General features: G+C 36.6%; 1 protein-coding gene and 1 long non-coding RNA gene across 4 annotated transcripts; one reads left to right on the plus strand and one right to left on the minus strand.

Moving 5' to 3' along the window:
- Positions 1–10,114: 10,114 nt before the first annotated feature.
- On the minus strand, positions 10,115–11,445 carry LOC131038463 (uncharacterized). The gene is made up of 2 exons (XR_009104481.2): positions 11,040–11,445; positions 10,115–10,696 (listed from the first exon to the last, which is right to left on the minus strand). It is a non-coding gene; the product is annotated as an uncharacterized LOC131038463 (long non-coding RNA).
- Positions 11,446–11,754: 309 nt separating this feature from the next.
- LOC131038411 (protein NRT1/ PTR FAMILY 5.10) lies at positions 11,755–15,654 on the plus strand. Of its 3 annotated transcripts, none has more exons than XM_057970841.2 (4): positions 11,755–12,062; positions 12,696–12,913; positions 13,653–14,179; positions 14,436–15,654. In XM_057970841.2, exons 1-4 carry the CDS (start codon positions 11,948–11,950, stop codon positions 15,283–15,285), a joined length of 1,710 nt encoding a protein of 569 aa, XP_057826824.2. In that variant the 5' UTR covers positions 11,755–11,947; the 3' UTR covers positions 15,286–15,654. The 3 variants fall into 3 exon arrangements, with proteins under 3 accessions (XP_057826824.2, XP_057826825.2, XP_057826826.2); XM_057970842.2 differs by having other exon boundaries at positions 11,756–12,062; positions 12,696–12,869; positions 13,885–14,179; XM_057970843.2 differs by having other exon boundaries at positions 11,757–12,062; positions 12,696–12,869; positions 14,059–14,179.
- Positions 15,655–19,141: the final 3,487 nt, after the last annotated feature.

Consider the following 19,141-nt stretch of genomic DNA (forward strand, 5'->3'; position numbering starts at 1 on the left):
CCAAATCTCCCTAAAGAAAGGTCATAGAAAAAGCAAGTGGGAGCAGTCTTCCTCATTATGCATACAAAGATAATAGATAGATGGTCCCTGGAAGCCTCTCTTACGAAGATTCTCCCGTGTGAGGCATTTCCTCTGAGCAACCAACCATAAGAAGAAATTACATTTTGATCAAGAGAAGTTATTCCAAACCTTCTTCCACCAGGGAAAATCCGTCAGGCCATGCAATTGCCTATCAAGCTGAGCATAACCTTCAACAATAGAAAACTTGCCTTTTGGATTAGGACCCCAAGCCAAAATATCTCTCTCCTTGAGGGAACTACATAGCCTGCCCTCCAAGATATTAACCAACACCACATGATCTTCATCCGAACCACCCAAGGGCCATTCAAGATGATCCTTCCAACAAGTCACCTCAACCTGTCCAATGCACCTAACTGTTTTTAAATTCTCCACCTTAACCCATCCAACATCAGTGAAAATGTTGGAAAGAGGCTGAAGCTGTGGATAACTAGACAAAATAGGAGGGTGACCATCCCAAGAGTCCTGCCAAAAAAGAGCTTTAGAGCCTCTATTACAAATCTAGAAAAGGCCATCTTTAATAAGTTGGGCACATTTTTTAAGAGTATCCCAGATACAAGAGCCCCTGCCCACTAAACTAAGACAAGGCACCTCATGATCATTAGCACCAGGGAGATACTTGTGGGTTAAAATATTGGCCCAGTCCTGATCCTGATTGTTACACCACCTTCAATACAGCGTAGCCACCAAGGCCTTGCTAACCAAAGCAATAGATCTGAGGCCAAGACCCCCAACATGTCTCGGTCTACAAATAGAGTCCCATTTAACTAAACTCCACTTAGAAGAAATAAAACTACCAGACCAAAGAAATTGATGGGAAAGAGCATCGAACTCTCTCACAAAGATGGATGGGGGAGCCTGCACAAAACACCTATAAATGGGAAGTGCTTGCACAATAGTTTTCAGAAGAGTAATTCTTCCAACAGAGGATAACCACCTATAAGTCCAATGATTAACCTTACAATGAAATTTTTTCCAAAATTCCTTGCCAAAAATCTCCATGCTGAACCCCCAAATCTAAAGGAATCCCGAGGTACAACAAAGGAAGGGACCCCGTCTAAAATCTGAGGATCTTGGCAATCCTATTATGAATAAGCCAATGGGTATTAAAGAAATATATGGATGATTTATCTTCATTAATTTTCTAACCTGAGGCTTTGCAATAGATATCCAAAGCTCTCCTGAAATTCACTGCCTCATTGATTTTGGCCTTGCCCATCAAGCTCATGTCATCCACAAACTGAAGATGGGAGTAGGGAGGTAGAGAATTACTCCAACTCCAGCCCTGAATAAGACCATGTCTCACCTGGGAAGTGAGAAATCCGCCAAGACCTTCAACCATGAGAATAAATAAATAGGGAGATAAAGGGTCCCCTTGCCAAAGCCCCCGCAAAGCACTAAATAATTTCGAGGGTTCCCCATTAATAAGAACTGAGAAAGAGGTAGAAGTCACACAACTAAGAACCCAATTCACCCACTCTTCTCCAAAATCAAAAGCCAAAAGGATCTTCTGTAAGAAATCCCAACTCACCCTATCATAAGCTTTGGCCATGTCAAGTTTAATAAACATAGCCTTCTCCTTAGAGGAAGCCATCGAATGAATAGCCTCCATTGCTATCACAACTCCATCAAGGATCTGTCTTCCATCAATGAAACCACCTTGCTCCTTAGAAACCAAAGTGTAGAGGAGAGGTTTGAGTCGTTCAACAATCAATTTAGTGATTATCTTGTAGACAACATTACATAAAGCAATAGGCCTGTACTGATCCAAGATATTAGCCCCCTCCTTAGGAATGAGAGCCAAGAAGGTAGAATTCATAGATTTGAGCATTTGTTTATTCTTATAAGATTCTTGAACCACATCTAGAAGATAATACTTTATAATCTCCCAAAATTCTTGAAAAAACTCAATAGGAAACCCGTTAGGGCCAGGAGCCTTGCCTTTTTTCATTTGAAACACAACCCCCTCAAGTTCAAACAACAAAATGGGGCGCAAGAGAGCATCATTCATTTCAACGGAGACAAGAGGGGGAATACAGTTCAAGATGGCACTCTCTTCCACCATAGCTTCAGGATCCTCTTTGGTAAACAAATTAGAAAAAAAATTGACAGCTTCTATAGCAATTAATTCTTTAGATGAAAGATGAACCCCTTCTAAAGAAATGAGAGAGGTAATAGAGTTACCATACCTCTGAGCCTTAATAGAATTATGAAAAAAATAGTGTTTCTATCACCTTCTTGGAGCCAATCCACACGAGACTTTTGTTTCCATAAAATCTCCTCATGCAACTCCCACTCTTCTAAGTCCTTTAGAGCAAGGGACTCAGCTATACTGAGCTCCACAGTCATCCCTTGATCCCTAATTTGACGAGTAACCTCATCCATCTTGGATTGAGCTGCCATCTTGTGTCTATGCAGGTTCCCAAAACATTGTTTGTTCCACCTCTTTAGCCTGTATTTTACATGTTGTAATCTCTTCCCAAGGAGTACATAGCCCGGCCATGGGCAGGCACCCCTTCATACCACTAATCAACCATAAGATCCCTCAATGACTGATCACAAAGCCACATCAATTGAAATTTGAAAGTGGGATTTTTGGAGGTTCTAAAAGATGTGATAGAAAGCTTAATAGGCCAAGGATCAGAACCCCTCCAATCAAGAATTTCTGAACTGGTGGACCACCTATCATGCACCCAAAAGCAAGAAACCAAAAATCTATCAAGCCTTTCAAAGATAGCCTCAACACCACTCCTCCTATTATTCCATGTAAAGACACCATTAATTGGCTTCACATCAATGAGATTCAAGAGACCAATATTATCTCTGAGTAAATTTGAGGAAGGATCAAGCTTGAATAATCCACCTCACTTTTCCTCTAAATTTATTAACGACATTAAAATCTCCAGCCAAAATCAAGGGGAGAAAAGGCTCCTAAGCCCAAACAAGATTGATGTGAGCCCAAAGATGAGACTTACCCACAAGATCAGTAGGAGCATAAATATTAGAGAAGAGGCATCTTTCTCCAGTCTCAAAGCTAGAAGCGACCATAGAAATGGAAGACCTGCTAGAAAACCACCACAAAGGGGAAACTTTCCTTGGGTTCTAGAAGCAAGCAAGCCCCCTTGAACTACCATGAGAGCTCACTCCCTGCCAAAGGCCCTAGGGCCAGACACGCAAAGCACAACTGGCCAAACCATCCACTAAAAGTTTGGTTTCCTGAATAAAAACAACATCAGGAGACTCAGAGTCAATTAATCTGCGAACAACCTTTTGTCTAGGGATGTTGTTCAACCCCCTTACATTCCATGAGAGCACAATAATTTATGTGGTTGAGAGAAGTGGGAATCAATGGGCTTCACAGACCCCGACTAAACCAAAGTATCACCAATAAGCTTAACCTTTTCCTGATCCGTTTTTCATCCACTCCTTAAAGGTTTGTCTAAAGAACCCTTTTTGAGGATCTTCTGCTGCAAGCCTAAAACAGGTGAGGTTTTGTTACTCTTCACTGAACCTGAGGCCACTATAGTGGAAGGAGGAGTAGATGACATGACCATTGCACCTTCAGGGACCTGTGACTCACTAAGATCTCTGTTGACCTGAACTTGGGAAGGCAAATCCATAACCATTTGAACATCTTGTTGATTCTCCAAAGATAGGGCCCGACCCTGTTTCTTGGAATTGCCATCCAGCACCTCATGCTGAAATTGGGCACTGAAGGACATTTCAATTGGAACTCCTTCCTCTTGGACCAAATCCTCTAGAACCTCAAACCTATTTAGGGTGACATCATTTTGCCTATCCAACCAGGTTCTCTTCTTTCCCTTGTCTTTATTTTGAGGTTTCATAGGAATGAAACCATCTTTATTAGCAGGACCATTAGGCATAGGGGCTTTCCCCTTATCTTCCCCAAAACAAAGTGAGGATCAGAAAAAACCAATTTAGAAGACTTATTTTTGGGACATCTCCGCTGTAAATGACCCTATTCATGACAAAATCTGCATCTAAATGGCAGGGTCTCATAGTCCAATTGTTGGATCCAAGAAGATGTCCCCAAATAGATTTCCATAGAGTTTGGCAAAGGATTATTTAAATCAACTTCTACACATATATGGGCATAGGAAATTACCTTTCGATCTTGAGTTTGTGAAGCCGAACCCACAGGTTTACCAAGAAGCAGTGAGATTGAGTTAAGAATATCTTCTCTCCATAATTCCAATGGAAGCCTCAGCAATTGAATCCACATGGGCACACAAGAGGGAAGCTCCTCAGCAGAATTAAAGCCAATATGCCAATGTTTGATAAAGAGTCCCACCTAGTTGAAAAAATAAGGGCCACCCTCAAAAGCCTTGTTCTTGTCTGCTAGGTTAGAAAAAATAACTAGAAAATAGTTATTGGTTGCCATAAGTAGCTCCATGTCTCCTTCAGGATTCCAAACACGACGTGCCCAAGACTCTAAAATAGGTATAGAGAGGCGAAGACCGATAAATTTGCATATGAGAGCATGATTGCACCAATATTCAACATCCTCTAAAATTTGCTCAGGTTGAATAACGAGAACTAGACGATCTTGGGATCTCTCGAAACAACCATTCACCTTTTTCATGCGAAAAGGCTCTTTCGAAGAAGAACCACCTGCCCCTGATTGGGAGTGACCAATGTGTTCCTTTCCACATGCATGCATCAAATGAGATAGATCCACCATATCCAGATCTCGAGAGACCATCTGAGAAGAGGATAATCCTCTATTCTCCATGGATCCAAAGAAAATACCAAAAGAAGAAAAAGAAGAGGGGAGGAAAACCCAACCCCAAAACCCCACACACCCCAACGACAACCCAGACCAGAAGAAACAAAAAAGGGTTGCAAAAAAACCCTGCGGCAGCCCAGAAAACCCGACCACGGGCAAGCAAAAATCAACCCCCAGCAAGCAAGAAACCCCCCCCCGGAACGAAGCAAGCAGAGTGCAGGACATAGGCTAGCACACGTCGGCCCTAGCACGACACCCACACACACACATAGCCATCTTCATGACTCAAGAATTCAAGAATAGTTATTTTTCAATGAATAGAAAATCATTAGAATACATAATTAAAAAGTAATAATATTAAGTGAGTTTTCATTGGATATTTTTACTATTGCAATTGCACACCCATAAGTCCTTGATATTCATTTAAAAAAATCTAACAAATAAGAATAAATTAGAAAGAATAATGTTTGAATACCCTAGTCTCTACATCATAAACACTTGTGAATTAGACATAGCAATAAATGCTATAAGCTTTGGCACTATTTAGAACCTTATTCATTTAATCATGTACCTATATTTCAAGTAGCTTCTTGTCTCAATATTCATATTTGGAGTATGGGGTAGTCCTATATTACTATAATCCATCTATAGACTAAACAACGCATTACCCAATATTGTTCATTATAAAAGGATCCATTTCCTTTACCATTTACTTACCTACGAGTCCTCAAGTGTTATTGGCTCAAATGCATGAGGAAATAGACCTAGTCTAAAAACAAACCAAATGAAATATAAAATACAAACACCTAATACACCCCCCAAAAAATGCATATTTAGATGTGTGTTAAGCCCATCTAAATATCTTCAATTTTTTTAGAAAAGTCCCTCTTAAAATTTTGGCCATCGCTTAAACGGTACTAAAAGTCTAAAATTATCGTTTTACTTATCACGTTTTCCATTTTCCATTTTCCTGAATTTTAGAATAGATTTCAAACTTGATAGTCAAATGTATTTAGAGACATAATTTTGAATTTCATATTCTTCTTACTTATTAAAATAGCCCAATTTTGCCAATGTGTCTTTTGAAATTTTTAGTATTAAATATTTTTGTTTTGGAAACTCCAGTGAGCCATCTTTATTTCCTATGTCAAAAAGTAGGAATTTGTTCCTACAATGTAGTTCCATGTGGTGACTATTCATGAGCTTACTTCCACAAGCCTACCAAAGAGCTTGGTCCTACATGTCTAGTCGGTGCTTCCATGATTTGCATGCATGTCTATCATGGAGGATACTAACTATGATTGTAAAATTTGTCTTTACACATGTCTGTATTATTCTATTTTTATTGACTATCAAAATAGAGAGAATTTTAACTTGTATTTTAACTTGTAGTTTCAAACTTTTAGAGATGTCATATGAAATTACACCCACTTTTGGTAACAATCATAGTATGCAATTCACCTTATTAAGGTACTACGTTTTGCAATATTCTGCAACTTGCTTGCCTATAACACAAGTGAAGAAATTAACTGTTGACTTAACCATTAACTCAAAGTAATAGGTTTTAGCCTAAATAGTTTATGCAAACAAGAGGATTTTATTTTGGAGGAAGGAGAGTTGAAGAGCATGGAGGAATGGTGATGTTCTTTGCTCCTTGCAAGACCTTTGACATGTGACCTCAAATTTAGTGTAATGACCATGCTATGGCATTGGGAGTACGAGTAACTTGTTCATATATATATTTGTCTTTTGTTCTATTAGGGAATTTTTAATTATAATTGGAGGTTAGCCTACAATGATCCCGATGTTCGGATAATAAACATAGATCAAACACTTGACGTTCTTATTACATTTATGCACTATTATACTTCTTGTTCTTGTGAAACTAATCCAACCATAAGTTTCTTAAACTATTAAAAGTCCATATAATTACAAAGCTTTATGGTTTGTTTGAGCGATTATTTGTTTACATCTACAGTTGTATTTAGACATGCATAGATTACTGATATGATTAAGCAAATAGACTTTCTTTATCATTTCCTTGGCTTTTGATGTCAATTATGCATTGAAGCAAATTAATATCTTATGAGATTTACTTTTGATTATTTAATTTATAATGAACCTTATGGTTAGAAATAGAGTTAGTGTCAGGGTTAGCAAAAGTAAAGTTAGAGTTACAATTACAATTTTAATATTTTCTAGAACCTAAATTTATATGATAATTTTAATTAAATAAATATACTTAATAAAATATTAATATAATTTATATTGATCCAAAAAATTATTTGAGTGTGCTTCAATCCCACAATTTACATTTATAAAAAATGAATTTTGGTTTTTAAGAGTTAAGGTTATAATTTATTTTGCATAATTTACTTTAAGTCATTTAAATTTATAATACTTAAGATTATATTACATATGCTTCTGGATTAGATTGTGTAGAATATATTTATTTATTTTTAAATCAATAATAAAACTTATTTTTTGAATGAATGTTATTATTTTTTTATCGGTAATGTTTATATTTTATTATTTAAAACTAAACAGTACAGCTTCATCAAAATTTTCTAATATCAAACCACCCACAAAAACCATCCAAACCACCCATCTCAAATCATGATTTTCAAAACCAGTGGCCTGCTCAAACACTAACCCACACCCACAACTTCAAGTACGGAGTTCACATATTACATCTTGCCAATCAAAACTCTGGCCGAATATGTTCAAATAGTTTATAACAAAAGCAGAAAGTTCAAGTTTTTCAAATAAAATTTTAACTAAATAAAAGAAATAGAACCCAGAAGTACCCTGGCCCACATAACACATCATCTCTCATTCTTCACAGCTCCTACAACCAAGGCATTTGAATCTCCATTGATCCTCATTGTTCCCTCGACAACAGCCCCTCGAGAATTCAATCCTTCCGCCACTCCACCAGCGCCACCAGCCACACCACTCAATTCAAACTGCCTTGCCAACTCCACTGATAGTCATCTCGTAATCAACCTCCTACTTCTCATCTCATCAAATAGCCTCTCCTCCACACTCACATGTCGAATTACATCTTCATTGTCTAGACGTAAACGACCAGACCTTCCCAACCTTGTCTCGCATCATCCCTGAAACAAGATCTAACTTCCTCTCGACGAAGAAAAAATTGAATTCGGGAATGCCTCGCCCGCATTTCAACATTTTCCTCTAGGATTCCTTTAGAGAGGTTGAAGCCCCAACTTGGAATGACCCATTCTAGCAGAGACTCCAGATTTAATAGGTATTCATATGGAACAATCTTCATCAAAACCTTCCTCACATTCGCACATGTATATCCCAATTCCAGTCCCCAAGCCATGATTAGGGAGTATATATCAGCTCTGCATCTATACCTGTGGCCGACAACTGCCACCTCCTCCCCCAAAACTAGCTGAACCACCTTCAAGAATAGTGGGTCTTTTGTCACAAACATTTTCTCAAGATTTTTCAATGGGACATGACCTTGAAAAGCTGGCATCAACTTGGAAGACTGCAAGGTAAAATTTGCTTCCATACTGGGCATCCATAGGAAATATACACTGCAAAAGAAAACTCAACGAAATCTGCCAAAAACTAGTTTCCTTCACCAACTCACAAACCAGTCTCATTAAATGCGCGAGAATACCAAAATTAGAAGTAAAGATGGCACGCTCCACAACTGTCGCCATTTCAGAGGATATTCTGCAATAAATGCTCATTAACACGCCAAACTTACTACTTTGAAAGGCTGAGCGAAAGACGTGTAATTCAAATTTGCAGGCGTACAATCTTGGTAGGGTACCTTAACTCCATCACACTATACCATCTTTACAATCTTGCCACCTCACTTCCCCTATAGAAAGCTCACATGCCACATTTGAAAGGCCATCAGCAATGGCATTCCCACCTCTTTTCACATGGGAGATACAAAAATCTTCGAAGGATTTTAACTTTTCGCTAATCATATGTATAAATTTATTCAGCTTCCAACACGGGGTATCGCCTTTGATCAAGGCATTGACCACAACCTGGGAATCGCCCTCCAAGTGTACCTTCGTTGCCTTCATGTTCACTACCAAATCAGCTGCAAGTAAGGCCGCTTGAGCCTCCGCCTCATTATTGGTTTCATCTTGAAGCCTTCTTGCTCTTGTGAAGAGGATCTTCCCTTCATCGTCACATGCCACACATCCCACACTAGAAGTACTCAGATTACCTTTGGAGGCCCCGTTGAAATTTATTTTCACCCACCCACTCTCCAGCTTTGACCACTTCACAACCTCCTCATCGAAAAAAGCACACAAAGGATTAACCCTGGGGAACCCATGAACGGGTTGAATGAATGTTATTTATATAACTTATAAGTATTATTATTATTTTTTAAATGAGTTAGATTTTTATTGGACAATAGCACAAGGGAAATTTAAAAATAATTTTTTATTTATATTATTTATTAGAAAAATATTTTTATTTTATAATTATTTTTTTAAATTAAAAAAATACATAATTTAAAAATCATTTATTTTACTATATATGATTTAAAACTACTGATTATTTTATTCAAAGAGTGGAAGGTCTACAAGGCATATCATAACTTAAATTTTTTTGAGGATATTAAATATGAAAGAAAAGGCGGATATTATTGACATAAAGAATAATATACAAATTTTTACATTTTTATAATTATTAGTCATCTATCTAAAAATAAAATATTTAAAACTTAAGAATATAATGTAATGGAATTAAATTTTCAATTGAAATTAATTTTTTAAACTAACAACAATAATGTCTCTAAAGCTTTCCACACAAAAAAGAAAAGAAAAGAAGTTGATGCTTTTATTTATGCGATACATTGTTTAACAAAATATGCAATCTTACTTTTACTTGAAGAATACACACCATTACTAACAAATCAATTAAGACAAACTAACAAACTATCATCTCACTAATTAAATGTTTAATATTTGACATATAAATTATATTTAATGATAACAAGGACAATAATAATTAACTTATAATTCTTAACAATAATTAATTATTTAAACCACAATTTCGAATTTTCTCATGAATTTATATAGATATGTCACATACATTCCAAGCTACTCATCAGTACTAATATATATTAGCACTTTTTTCTTATTGATTCAAACCATGGCCTCTATAAAGTTGTAGATAAACCCCACAAATATGCATGTAAACTATTAAGATTTAAAAAACAAAATAGATAATAATTTTTAAAAACATTACAATATTTTGTGAAATATCAAATAAACAAATTTAGAGTTCCAAATTTTAAAACTATATTACCAAAAACGAGAAATAGAATATTTAAAAGTTGCATATAAGAAACATACATATTAGTAATTTAATTGGCTTGTGGTTTTGATTGTGTGTGTTTGTTTGCATAAGTTTGGGATCAGAGTCTGTGATCCATCATCACGATGATATAAAGCTCAAGGAGAAGGAAAATGGACTGTTGCAGATCTGTAAAGGTAAATATAAGAAGGACAAGGAAGAGGGGAGAGAAGCAGCACATCAATCTATATTTACCTCTACTGCAACAGTCCATTAACACACAATCAAAACCAGAAGCGAACTAAATTACTAATATGAATTTAGGAAAAATAATATCTTTTTAACCTACATATTTATGATTGCTAACCTTAAAAAATTGCTCTCTGCATGTAACTACTGGTCTCATGAATTTGTTTAAAATGAAAAATACGTAAACCAAGCTGTTTTCGCAAAAATGAAAAAGCCCTTTCATGAAGAAAATGAAGAAATAGGCCCTGGAAAGCTCTAGAAAGAGCCTTTAAAAGCCTAAACAGCTTCCCCGCTTCAATTTATGGCGTCTCTGGTACGTCTCTGATAATGCAAAAGCGTAAAACTACACATTTAACCTTAAAAATTTCTACAAAATCTAAAAAAGAAGTGCAAAATTATGGTCTGATGAATTTGATTAAAATGAAAAATACGATGAAAATTTAATGGTAGATCAAACTGATTTTGAAAAAATGACAGAGCCCTTTCAAAGAAAAGAGGGAGCCATTTCAGAAAAAATTGCAGTAATAAGCCCTGTAAAGCTATAGAAAGAGCCTTTAAAAGCCAAAACAGCTTCGACCGTTTCAATTCATGGCGTCTCTGCTAATGCAAAACTACACATGTAGCCCTAGAAGAAGATTGGGGAAAAAGGAGAAAAAGTACTCACCTTGGCTCCATGCTTGGGTCCAATTGGAGGGGGCTTAGCCACTGGAGCTACTTCCTTGGCAGCAGGAGGGAGAGGGCGAGGAGGAGGAGCAGCATATTCTTTCTTTGCAGAAACCATGGGGTGCTTAACATTGCTCTGCATCCTCACAAGCATGGGAGAACAAGACTATAAGTTGATGGGGAAGCCAGCGACCATCCTCCATTGTTCAGTATAATCCAGTATCAAATGCAAAGGCTGTTTTTCGACTGACTTAAGGGTAAGATATAATCTTACTTTACCTACTGTTGGAAAGAAGTCCCTTTTGTAAAGTTAACAAGGTTAAAACATTAATTCTTTGTCTATACATCAGGGCAAACTTTCTCTAATACCATGGTTGAGGATTCATGAGAATGAAAGTTGCCTTAACAGAAACCACGACATCTAATTCTAATATTGTTTACTCGATCAGAATCCATATATAATTATGAATCCCAATTTACAAACAACCTATCGTGACATTTTGCCTCCGTATACATATCAAAACGACTGCAGACTAATTCAGAAAGTAACAATCTACCAGTTAAGAAAGTAACAATCTACCATTGTTCATAAAGTAACAATCTACCTACTTATACTCTACCGACTGCAGACTAACTCAGAATGTCATAATATTTAGTTGTAAAGTTTGCTTCATAAGGTCAGTAAGTCGGTAATCAGAGGATATCGCTGAGGACTCAAAGACCATACCGGGAATGCAAAATTGGAGGACTTCCCACCTATAATAGCCTAGAGGCTAATTAATAGAATATCTTCAAAACATGTTAGCCCTTCCCTCCCACAAAAACACCCAATTCTTAATTTCAACCGGAAGAAAGATATATTACAATATTCGTATGTATTGTGACTGGCTAATGAAGTAAGCAAAGGCAATGGAGGAACTTCTCTTATCGGATGAATTTGTAAAAGATGGATCAGTTGACCTCCATGGCCACTCTGTTATCAGATCTCACACTGGAACATGGAAGGCATCCCTTTTAATAATTGGTATGCATGAATATACTATCTGTTATGTATGTTTTTGAGGTTTAACAAAATTACTACCAGCACTAAGAATGAATTACACAGAGGACTGCACAAGAACAACAAATTATCAGATCAGCATTATCTATAAAAAGCACTAAATGACTACAAATCATCAGGTCAGCATTGTCCACAGAAAAGCATTAAATAACTAATATAACTGGCTGGACTGAACAATGTGAGAACAATTTGTCAGCTGATGCATATCAGCTATGTCCACAAATAGCATGAAAGGACTAATAAATGAGCTAGACTCTAACAACTCTTGAAACATAATACATAACTCAAATCATTGATAACATCTATGTTTTAAATCATAATATATGATATAACTCTTGGATTAATGTTTTCAAGCCCAACTTATGATTGAAAATTGAGTAAATGACAATTTGGATTACAGTAATATGAGTCCTCTCTTCTCTCATTGAGAGAAAAACGGCTCTGTTTTATTCACTTCAATTTGTACGAAGAGGGATCAAAAGTCAGCAAATAACAGAGGAGAGAACACAGTTGTTTTATTTCTGAATGTGTATGAATAAAGATATTATTTTATGGTTGTTCTTTATGAGGAAATTATTTTATGGTTGTTACTCACAGGGGTGGAGATTGGAGAGAGGTTTGCTTATGCTGGTATACTGTCAAATTTGGTGACTTATCTCACAACTGTTCTAAATGAAAGCACTGCCAGTGCTGCAAGTAGTGTGAACATATGGTCAGGGGTAGCATTCATGTTACCTTTTTTGGGAGCTTTTGTTGCAGATTCATATTTGGGTCGGTACTGGACAATCCTTGTTGCTTCACTCGTCTATTTGCTTGTCAGTACTCTTTTCCTTCATAAAATCCATTTCCTTTGCATTATGATCCATAGAACAAATTCCTAAACCAATATAACGTCACTGTATTTTATGAAAGTTTGTAATTGAAAGGCAGAAGAGAGAGCTATTTGATCTTAGTACAGGCAGAAGGGAGCATGCTAACACCTCAACTCGGTAGAACACAACAACATCACCTAAACATAGGGTAACACAGCACTGAAACCTGATCTAGGTCCATGCAAGACAGGACAAATAACAAACCCTTGGTATCTATATGGACAAATAATGATACCCTTGATTACTTTGATGATAAAGAACCCAAATTGATTAAGAACCCATATCTGCCGCATATGTGAAAAATTATAAGTGGGTACCAGTTAGGCTTTTAGATTAAGAATCCGTACTGCTATATGTATGAATCAATAACAAGGAAGATGATACCGAGCTCAAAAACTCATCATGGTCTTTTGGTTCAGTACCCATATCTGCATGTGTGATGTAATAACAAGAAAGGAGGGTACCTTGCTGAAGACCTCAGTTTGGTTTTTGGTGAAGGACACATATCTACAAATTGAGAAGTTCTTGTGAATATAGAAACTGAAAATTTTACTCTATGCACACGTTATAAATTGATTAGATGTCCATTTGCTTTAAAAATAGCTGAATAAATTTTTGTTTGCCTGTGTTTTAATCATATCTGTTATATCCAATTAAAACGCCATACAATGGAATATGACAGGGGCTAATATTGGTGACTCTATCAGTCTCTCTCACTAGTCTCGAATCGCATTTCAAGATTGGGTTTTTTTACTTCTCATTATACTTGGTTGCTTTGGGACAAGGGGGTCACAAGCCATGCCTACAGGCATTTGGTGCCGACCAATTTGATGATGAGGATCCAAAAGAGAAGCATCACAAAAGTTCATTCTTTAACTGGTGGTGTTTTGGTGTTTGCTTGGGATTCCTTGCAGGGGTCACTGTGCTCACGTACATCCAAGATAATGTCGGATGGGGTTTGGGATTTGGCATTCCTGCCTTTACCATGGCAATGGCACTTGTTGTGTTCTTGTGTGGGACTAGGTTTTACCGAAACAAACTGCCTAGTGGAAGCTCTCTCACTCGAGTCATCCATGTGTTTGTTGCAGCATTCTTCAAGCGTAATGACCCTATTCCTTTCCGAGAACCAAATCAATTAGCTTCCATTCAAGAAGTAAAGGTTCTCAGGACAGAGTCAAGAAGACAACTCTTGCAAACAAACAAGTTCAGGTAAGCACTCCATAGTAATATTCGCTTTAAATCTAGTGCTATTGTATTCAAGCAGACTGCTACTTTACAGTTCAGGCTCAAATAATTGCAACAGAGATTGTTTTGGTGCTTTCAAACTGGGAAATGGACCGAATGGATCATGGTATCACTACTGATGAGGCTGAAGGGAGTTTCAAGATGTTCCCATTTCTGTTTATTTTAGCCCTATCTACTTTGGAGAATTTTTTCCATGAATGTCCTTGTGTTGTTTTTTCAGGTTTCTTGACAAAGCAACAATTGAAGATGAATTAGACTTTGAGTGCAGAACAACACGTAATTGGAGACTTTGCACAGTACAACAGGTTGAAGAGGTAAAACTTCTTCTAGGCATGCTACCTATTTGGATGGCATGTTTGATGTATGGCATTGTCGTTGCACAGTCCTTCACATTCTTCACAAAACAGGGCAGCACAATGGATAGAAAAATTGGTCGACATTTTGTGATCCCTTCTGCAAGTATGCAATGTTTTAATAGCATATCTGTTATGCTATTTGTCCCTGTCTATGACCGCCTCTTTGTACCAATTGCAAAAAGGTTATCAGGGAAGGAGAGAGGTATAACATTGCTCCAAAGGATAGGCATCGGTATGTTCTTTTCTGCAATTTCAATGATTGTCGCTGCAGGGATCGAAACTAAAAGGCTCAAGGCAGCAAAGGATAATGGACTCATAGACATGCCCTATGCAACAATCCCAATAAGCATATTTTGGCTACTTCCAGAATATGTACTTTTTGGCATGGCTGATGTGTTTGTAGTGGTAGGAATGCAGGAATACTTTTATGATCAGATGCCAGACACAATGAAAAGCTTGGGTATTGCTCTTTATTTGAGTGTTTTAGGAGTTGGTAGTTTCTTGAGTAGTATTCTAATTTTGGTAATTGAGAAGGTTACTTGCAGAAAGCAGGAGCAATGCTGGTTTGCAGACAACTTGAACAAAGCTCATTTAGATTACTTTTATTGGCTTCTAGCCGCTTTGAGTCTACTCAACCTGGGCATGTTCATGACCTTAGCCAGCTGCTACAAATACAAAAAGGTTGCACCTTCTGGCACAGAAAACTCTACCTAACAACTAACTATGTTATACCTATGTGAGTGCCAATAGTACTGTTTTATCAGTTCTACTGTTGTAATTTGTTATTAGAATGTGCTTTCCACACTTACGAACTGGGTTAAAAACCCTACAGTGCAAACTTTGTAAGTAGCATTTAAGTGGAGATCTCAAACTCTCACATTCTACCAGAGGCTAAAAATTCAATGGGTTGACACCATAAATTCCATCTCAAAAATCATGCCTGCACCTTGCTTCCACTATATCAATTATACTTGAAACGTCAACTTATAAATGTAAGTATAAACGTAATTGTTATTCCCTCTTAATTTGTACGGGAAAATGTATCATCTGGAGTTGAATAAACTTGGTGCATTGATTCTCTTATATCTCTCCTTATCTTGACATGTTACAGTTGTTGGAAAACATTCATCATGATTTTGACTTTGCAACCACATCCAAAGTTTTGTATTACATATAATTCTTCAGTTTTTTTACAAGGGGATTTTAGAATAATGGAATCCTATTGTTTAAGGGAAAGTTAGTCACAAGAAAAATGTAGAAAATTAGTGATTGTTGACCATTGCAGTCCAAACAAAGGAACCACTTTTTAGTGAAATCCAAAAGATTAGAATTTTGTAGGTGAAAGGCAAAACCATAAAAGGAGAATATAAAATTTATAGATGTTGGGATTGAGAAAAAATTAAGTCATCTATCTTAAAGTGCCATTAGATTAAGTGAAATATTCAAGAAGTGGCGAGTAGCAGACAAAAAATCTTAGATGACATCAAATTTTATTCTAACACCATTAAAACTTTATGACATGCAAAAAACTTGCCAACATATAATTTTATAACATCAAATTTTATTCCAACACCATAAATTTTTATGACAGATACAAAAAAACCTGACAACGAATATTTGAAACAAACATATGAGTTAAGATTCCAAAATGTTTTTGTTAGATTCCTCTAAATATTTTGTGGGAATATTTCATCTCATGGGGGTATATTACATTTAGACAACTAGCTAGGGGATATTTCGATGGCTCATAGAATGTTTTTATTGATGACAGAATGTTGACATCATGATTTATTTTATGTCCTTGTTTCATCATGGAGCAATCTCCAATTCTACTTTTAACACCTTACAACTATCTTAAATTAAAATTTGAAATGAACAAATTGCTAAGAGTTAAAAGGTTGTATAGGATAGTTCATGGGCTTGAAGGTGAACCAAAAGATGATGAAGCTAAAAAGAACAAGCAGTTGAATAGTTGTGGAGAAGCCATTGGCTATTTATGCTTGTATGGCTCTCCTGAGTTATTGTTTCACATTGAGCACTTGGATGTACCCATGGCTATGTGGAATCAACTTTTAGATTTGTTTCCTAAAACAAATGAAATTGAAATATATTTGTTGGAGAATGAATCAATAAGTCTCAATCGATGTAATTTTGACATACAAGATTTTATTATCAAATTCAAGTCACTAAGAACACAATTGAAGAAGTGTAAAATTGAAAAATCAAACACACACTTGGTATTTAGTGTTCTTCCAAATCTAGTGTCTACTTTCTATGCTACAAAGAATGCGTTAGGGAGTAGTTTTAAAATGCCTTCTTTTGAGGATTTAGCTATAAAATGCCTTCTTTTGAGGATTTTTCTATGCAACTCAGTAAGGAGAACGACAAGATTAATAAATGGGTGTCTTGAAGTCTTCAATATCCTTAGCCTTGATTGAAAAGGATGAGAAGTCTTCTAGTGGCAAAGAGAAGAAGATGAACAATCCTATTAGGAACACACAATCCACATCTAATTCCAAAAAAGAAAACAAAAATTCTTTTTCTAAGGAGAAATCATTTGAGAAGAAGAAACCTACCTATATATATTGCAAGAATACATGACATGAAGAATACTATTTTATAAGAAGGATATTGATGACTTCTTCCAAACAATTAGAATTTCATAAGGAAAATGGTAAACACTATTGGAATAGATAAGAAAAAAGGACATGACCTATGGCTATATAGGTCATGGATCAAGGTGATGGTTTAACTATTGGGATGGAAATCCCCCTATCATGTCTATGTATCAACATTTGTGAGCTCTTTGTTACCACTTTCTTACTGCTAGATGGACTCATGCGGTAGATTTCAAGATTGTCCAACATGTGGGGCAAGTGGAGATGTTTATTTGGAAAGACTCTTCAGAAAGACCTCAAGGTGGAACTATTGAGGATCACGTATTAAGATTAAGAAGAACTTAGATGGCAGAACTTGAAGTTTTTTGGTTAGGAGGAATGTCTTGGCTTGGAATCGTAACTCGAGAGGGATTTATTCAGTTTCTTTTGGGTACCAAACTTCGGCCCACAAGAGGTTAGGAGGGGATGAAGTTCCCTAATGGAAGCATGCTTGCAATAAATTTGCATGGCTCAAGTACAACTTATTTCTTTGTCTGCTTGTTCGTAATAGATGTATCACTTGGGATAAATTGAGGAAGTGTGGGTTCCAAAGCCCATCTATGTGTGTCATGTGTGGTAACAATGAAGAATTATATTCTCACCTTTTCTTCCAATGCCCCTTTGCTAGAGATATAGATGACACCTGTGTCGGGCTGCTTGGAAGAAAGCTTGTATTCGTGTTACTTCTTTGGTTGATTTTTGGGAAGTTTGGGGCACCCTACGACTAAGGCCACCTTCCTCCAAGTTATGTGGCACATTGGTCCTTCTTGCATTCTCTAGTGAATTTGGTTGGAAAGGAATCACGTGATATTTTAGGGAAATTCTTAGATGATACAGTAATTATGGAAAAAGACCATTGGTTTCATTCAAGAGACTATTAATGCTAAATGTAAGATTGTTCTTCACTTGGAGCCTAGAGAGGATGATGTTAGGAAGAAATTAGTTCTTGGTTATAATGGGTTGGGGTTGTTAGAAACACGGTTGTCGTTACACCAAAAGATTGACCTGTTAATGACCGATCCGACCGCATGACTTAATGAATCCATGGGAGGTGGTTAAGCCATGTCACGAACCCAAGCACTGCACTACACAACACAAGGAGACCAAGTACACACTACTTGCGATAGGGGCTTGCCTCATTTCAGAATATAAGGAACCTTATAAGGAAAATTCAAAGGATGGGTAGATGGTCTATGCCTCCTTTAGATTTTTTCAAGATTAATACAGATGGATCCTCAAGGGGAAACCAATGTCATGCTAGCATTAGTGAAGTAGGTACACATATTTTTGGTGCTATCCTCTTTTTCTTTTCCAAATATATGGGGCATCAGTTGAATAACTTGATGGAAGCCCTAGTTATTCTTAAGCCCTTAAAAAGGAGTTACACTCTCAGCTAATACAAGATTATTTGTGAGTGTGATTCTCAAATATTGGTGAATGTGCTAAATGCACAGAAGCTAGAAGGTATAAATTGGCAGTTGGACTATGTGGTGGATTAGATTTTCTGATTGAGCTCCTCTTTAGGTTGGGTCTCCTTTGTCCATATCTCGCAAGAATGGAACATGGCAGTCTATTGTCTAGCCAAATGAGTCTCTCAATGATTGGGAGCATCTCCATGCAATTTGTTCTTGATAGTTGGAAATATTCATTATGGAAGATGCTTCTAGATAATTTGGTGGCTTGTTTGGGTCTCTGTATTATGGTGAATAATTAGGGTTTCATAAGTTATGTTTTGTAAACTAGGAAACCACTTATTTTTCACCTCCAAAACATTAAAAGGAAGATAAACACAATACATCCAACCTCAATTCTGTTAGGAAAAGGGTTGAATGCCAATTGTAGTCCTTATTCCCCTTTTGTTTGAGTTGAGAATGTAATTGGAATTGTATAATTTGAATTTAGGGTAAATACTT

Source organism: Cryptomeria japonica, chromosome 8 (genome assembly GCF_030272615.1).
Source record: "Cryptomeria japonica chromosome 8, Sugi_1.0, whole genome shotgun sequence".
Classification (NCBI taxonomy): Eukaryota; Viridiplantae; Streptophyta; class Pinopsida; order Cupressales; family Cupressaceae; genus Cryptomeria; species Cryptomeria japonica.

Bases quoted from the DNA above. Each gene is read 5' to 3' on its own strand.
- LOC131038411 (XM_057970841.2), top strand. From the start codon at position 11,948: ATGGAGGAACTTCTCTTATCGGATGAATTTGTAAAAGATGGATCAGTT. The intron at 12,063-12,695 runs GTATGCATGAAT...TGTTACTCACAG, and splicing joins GGCATCCCTTTTAATAATTG to GGGTGGAGATTGGAGAGAGG. The intron at 12,914-13,652 runs GTCAGTACTCTT...GGAATATGACAG, and splicing joins CTTCACTCGTCTATTTGCTT to GGGCTAATATTGGTGACTCT.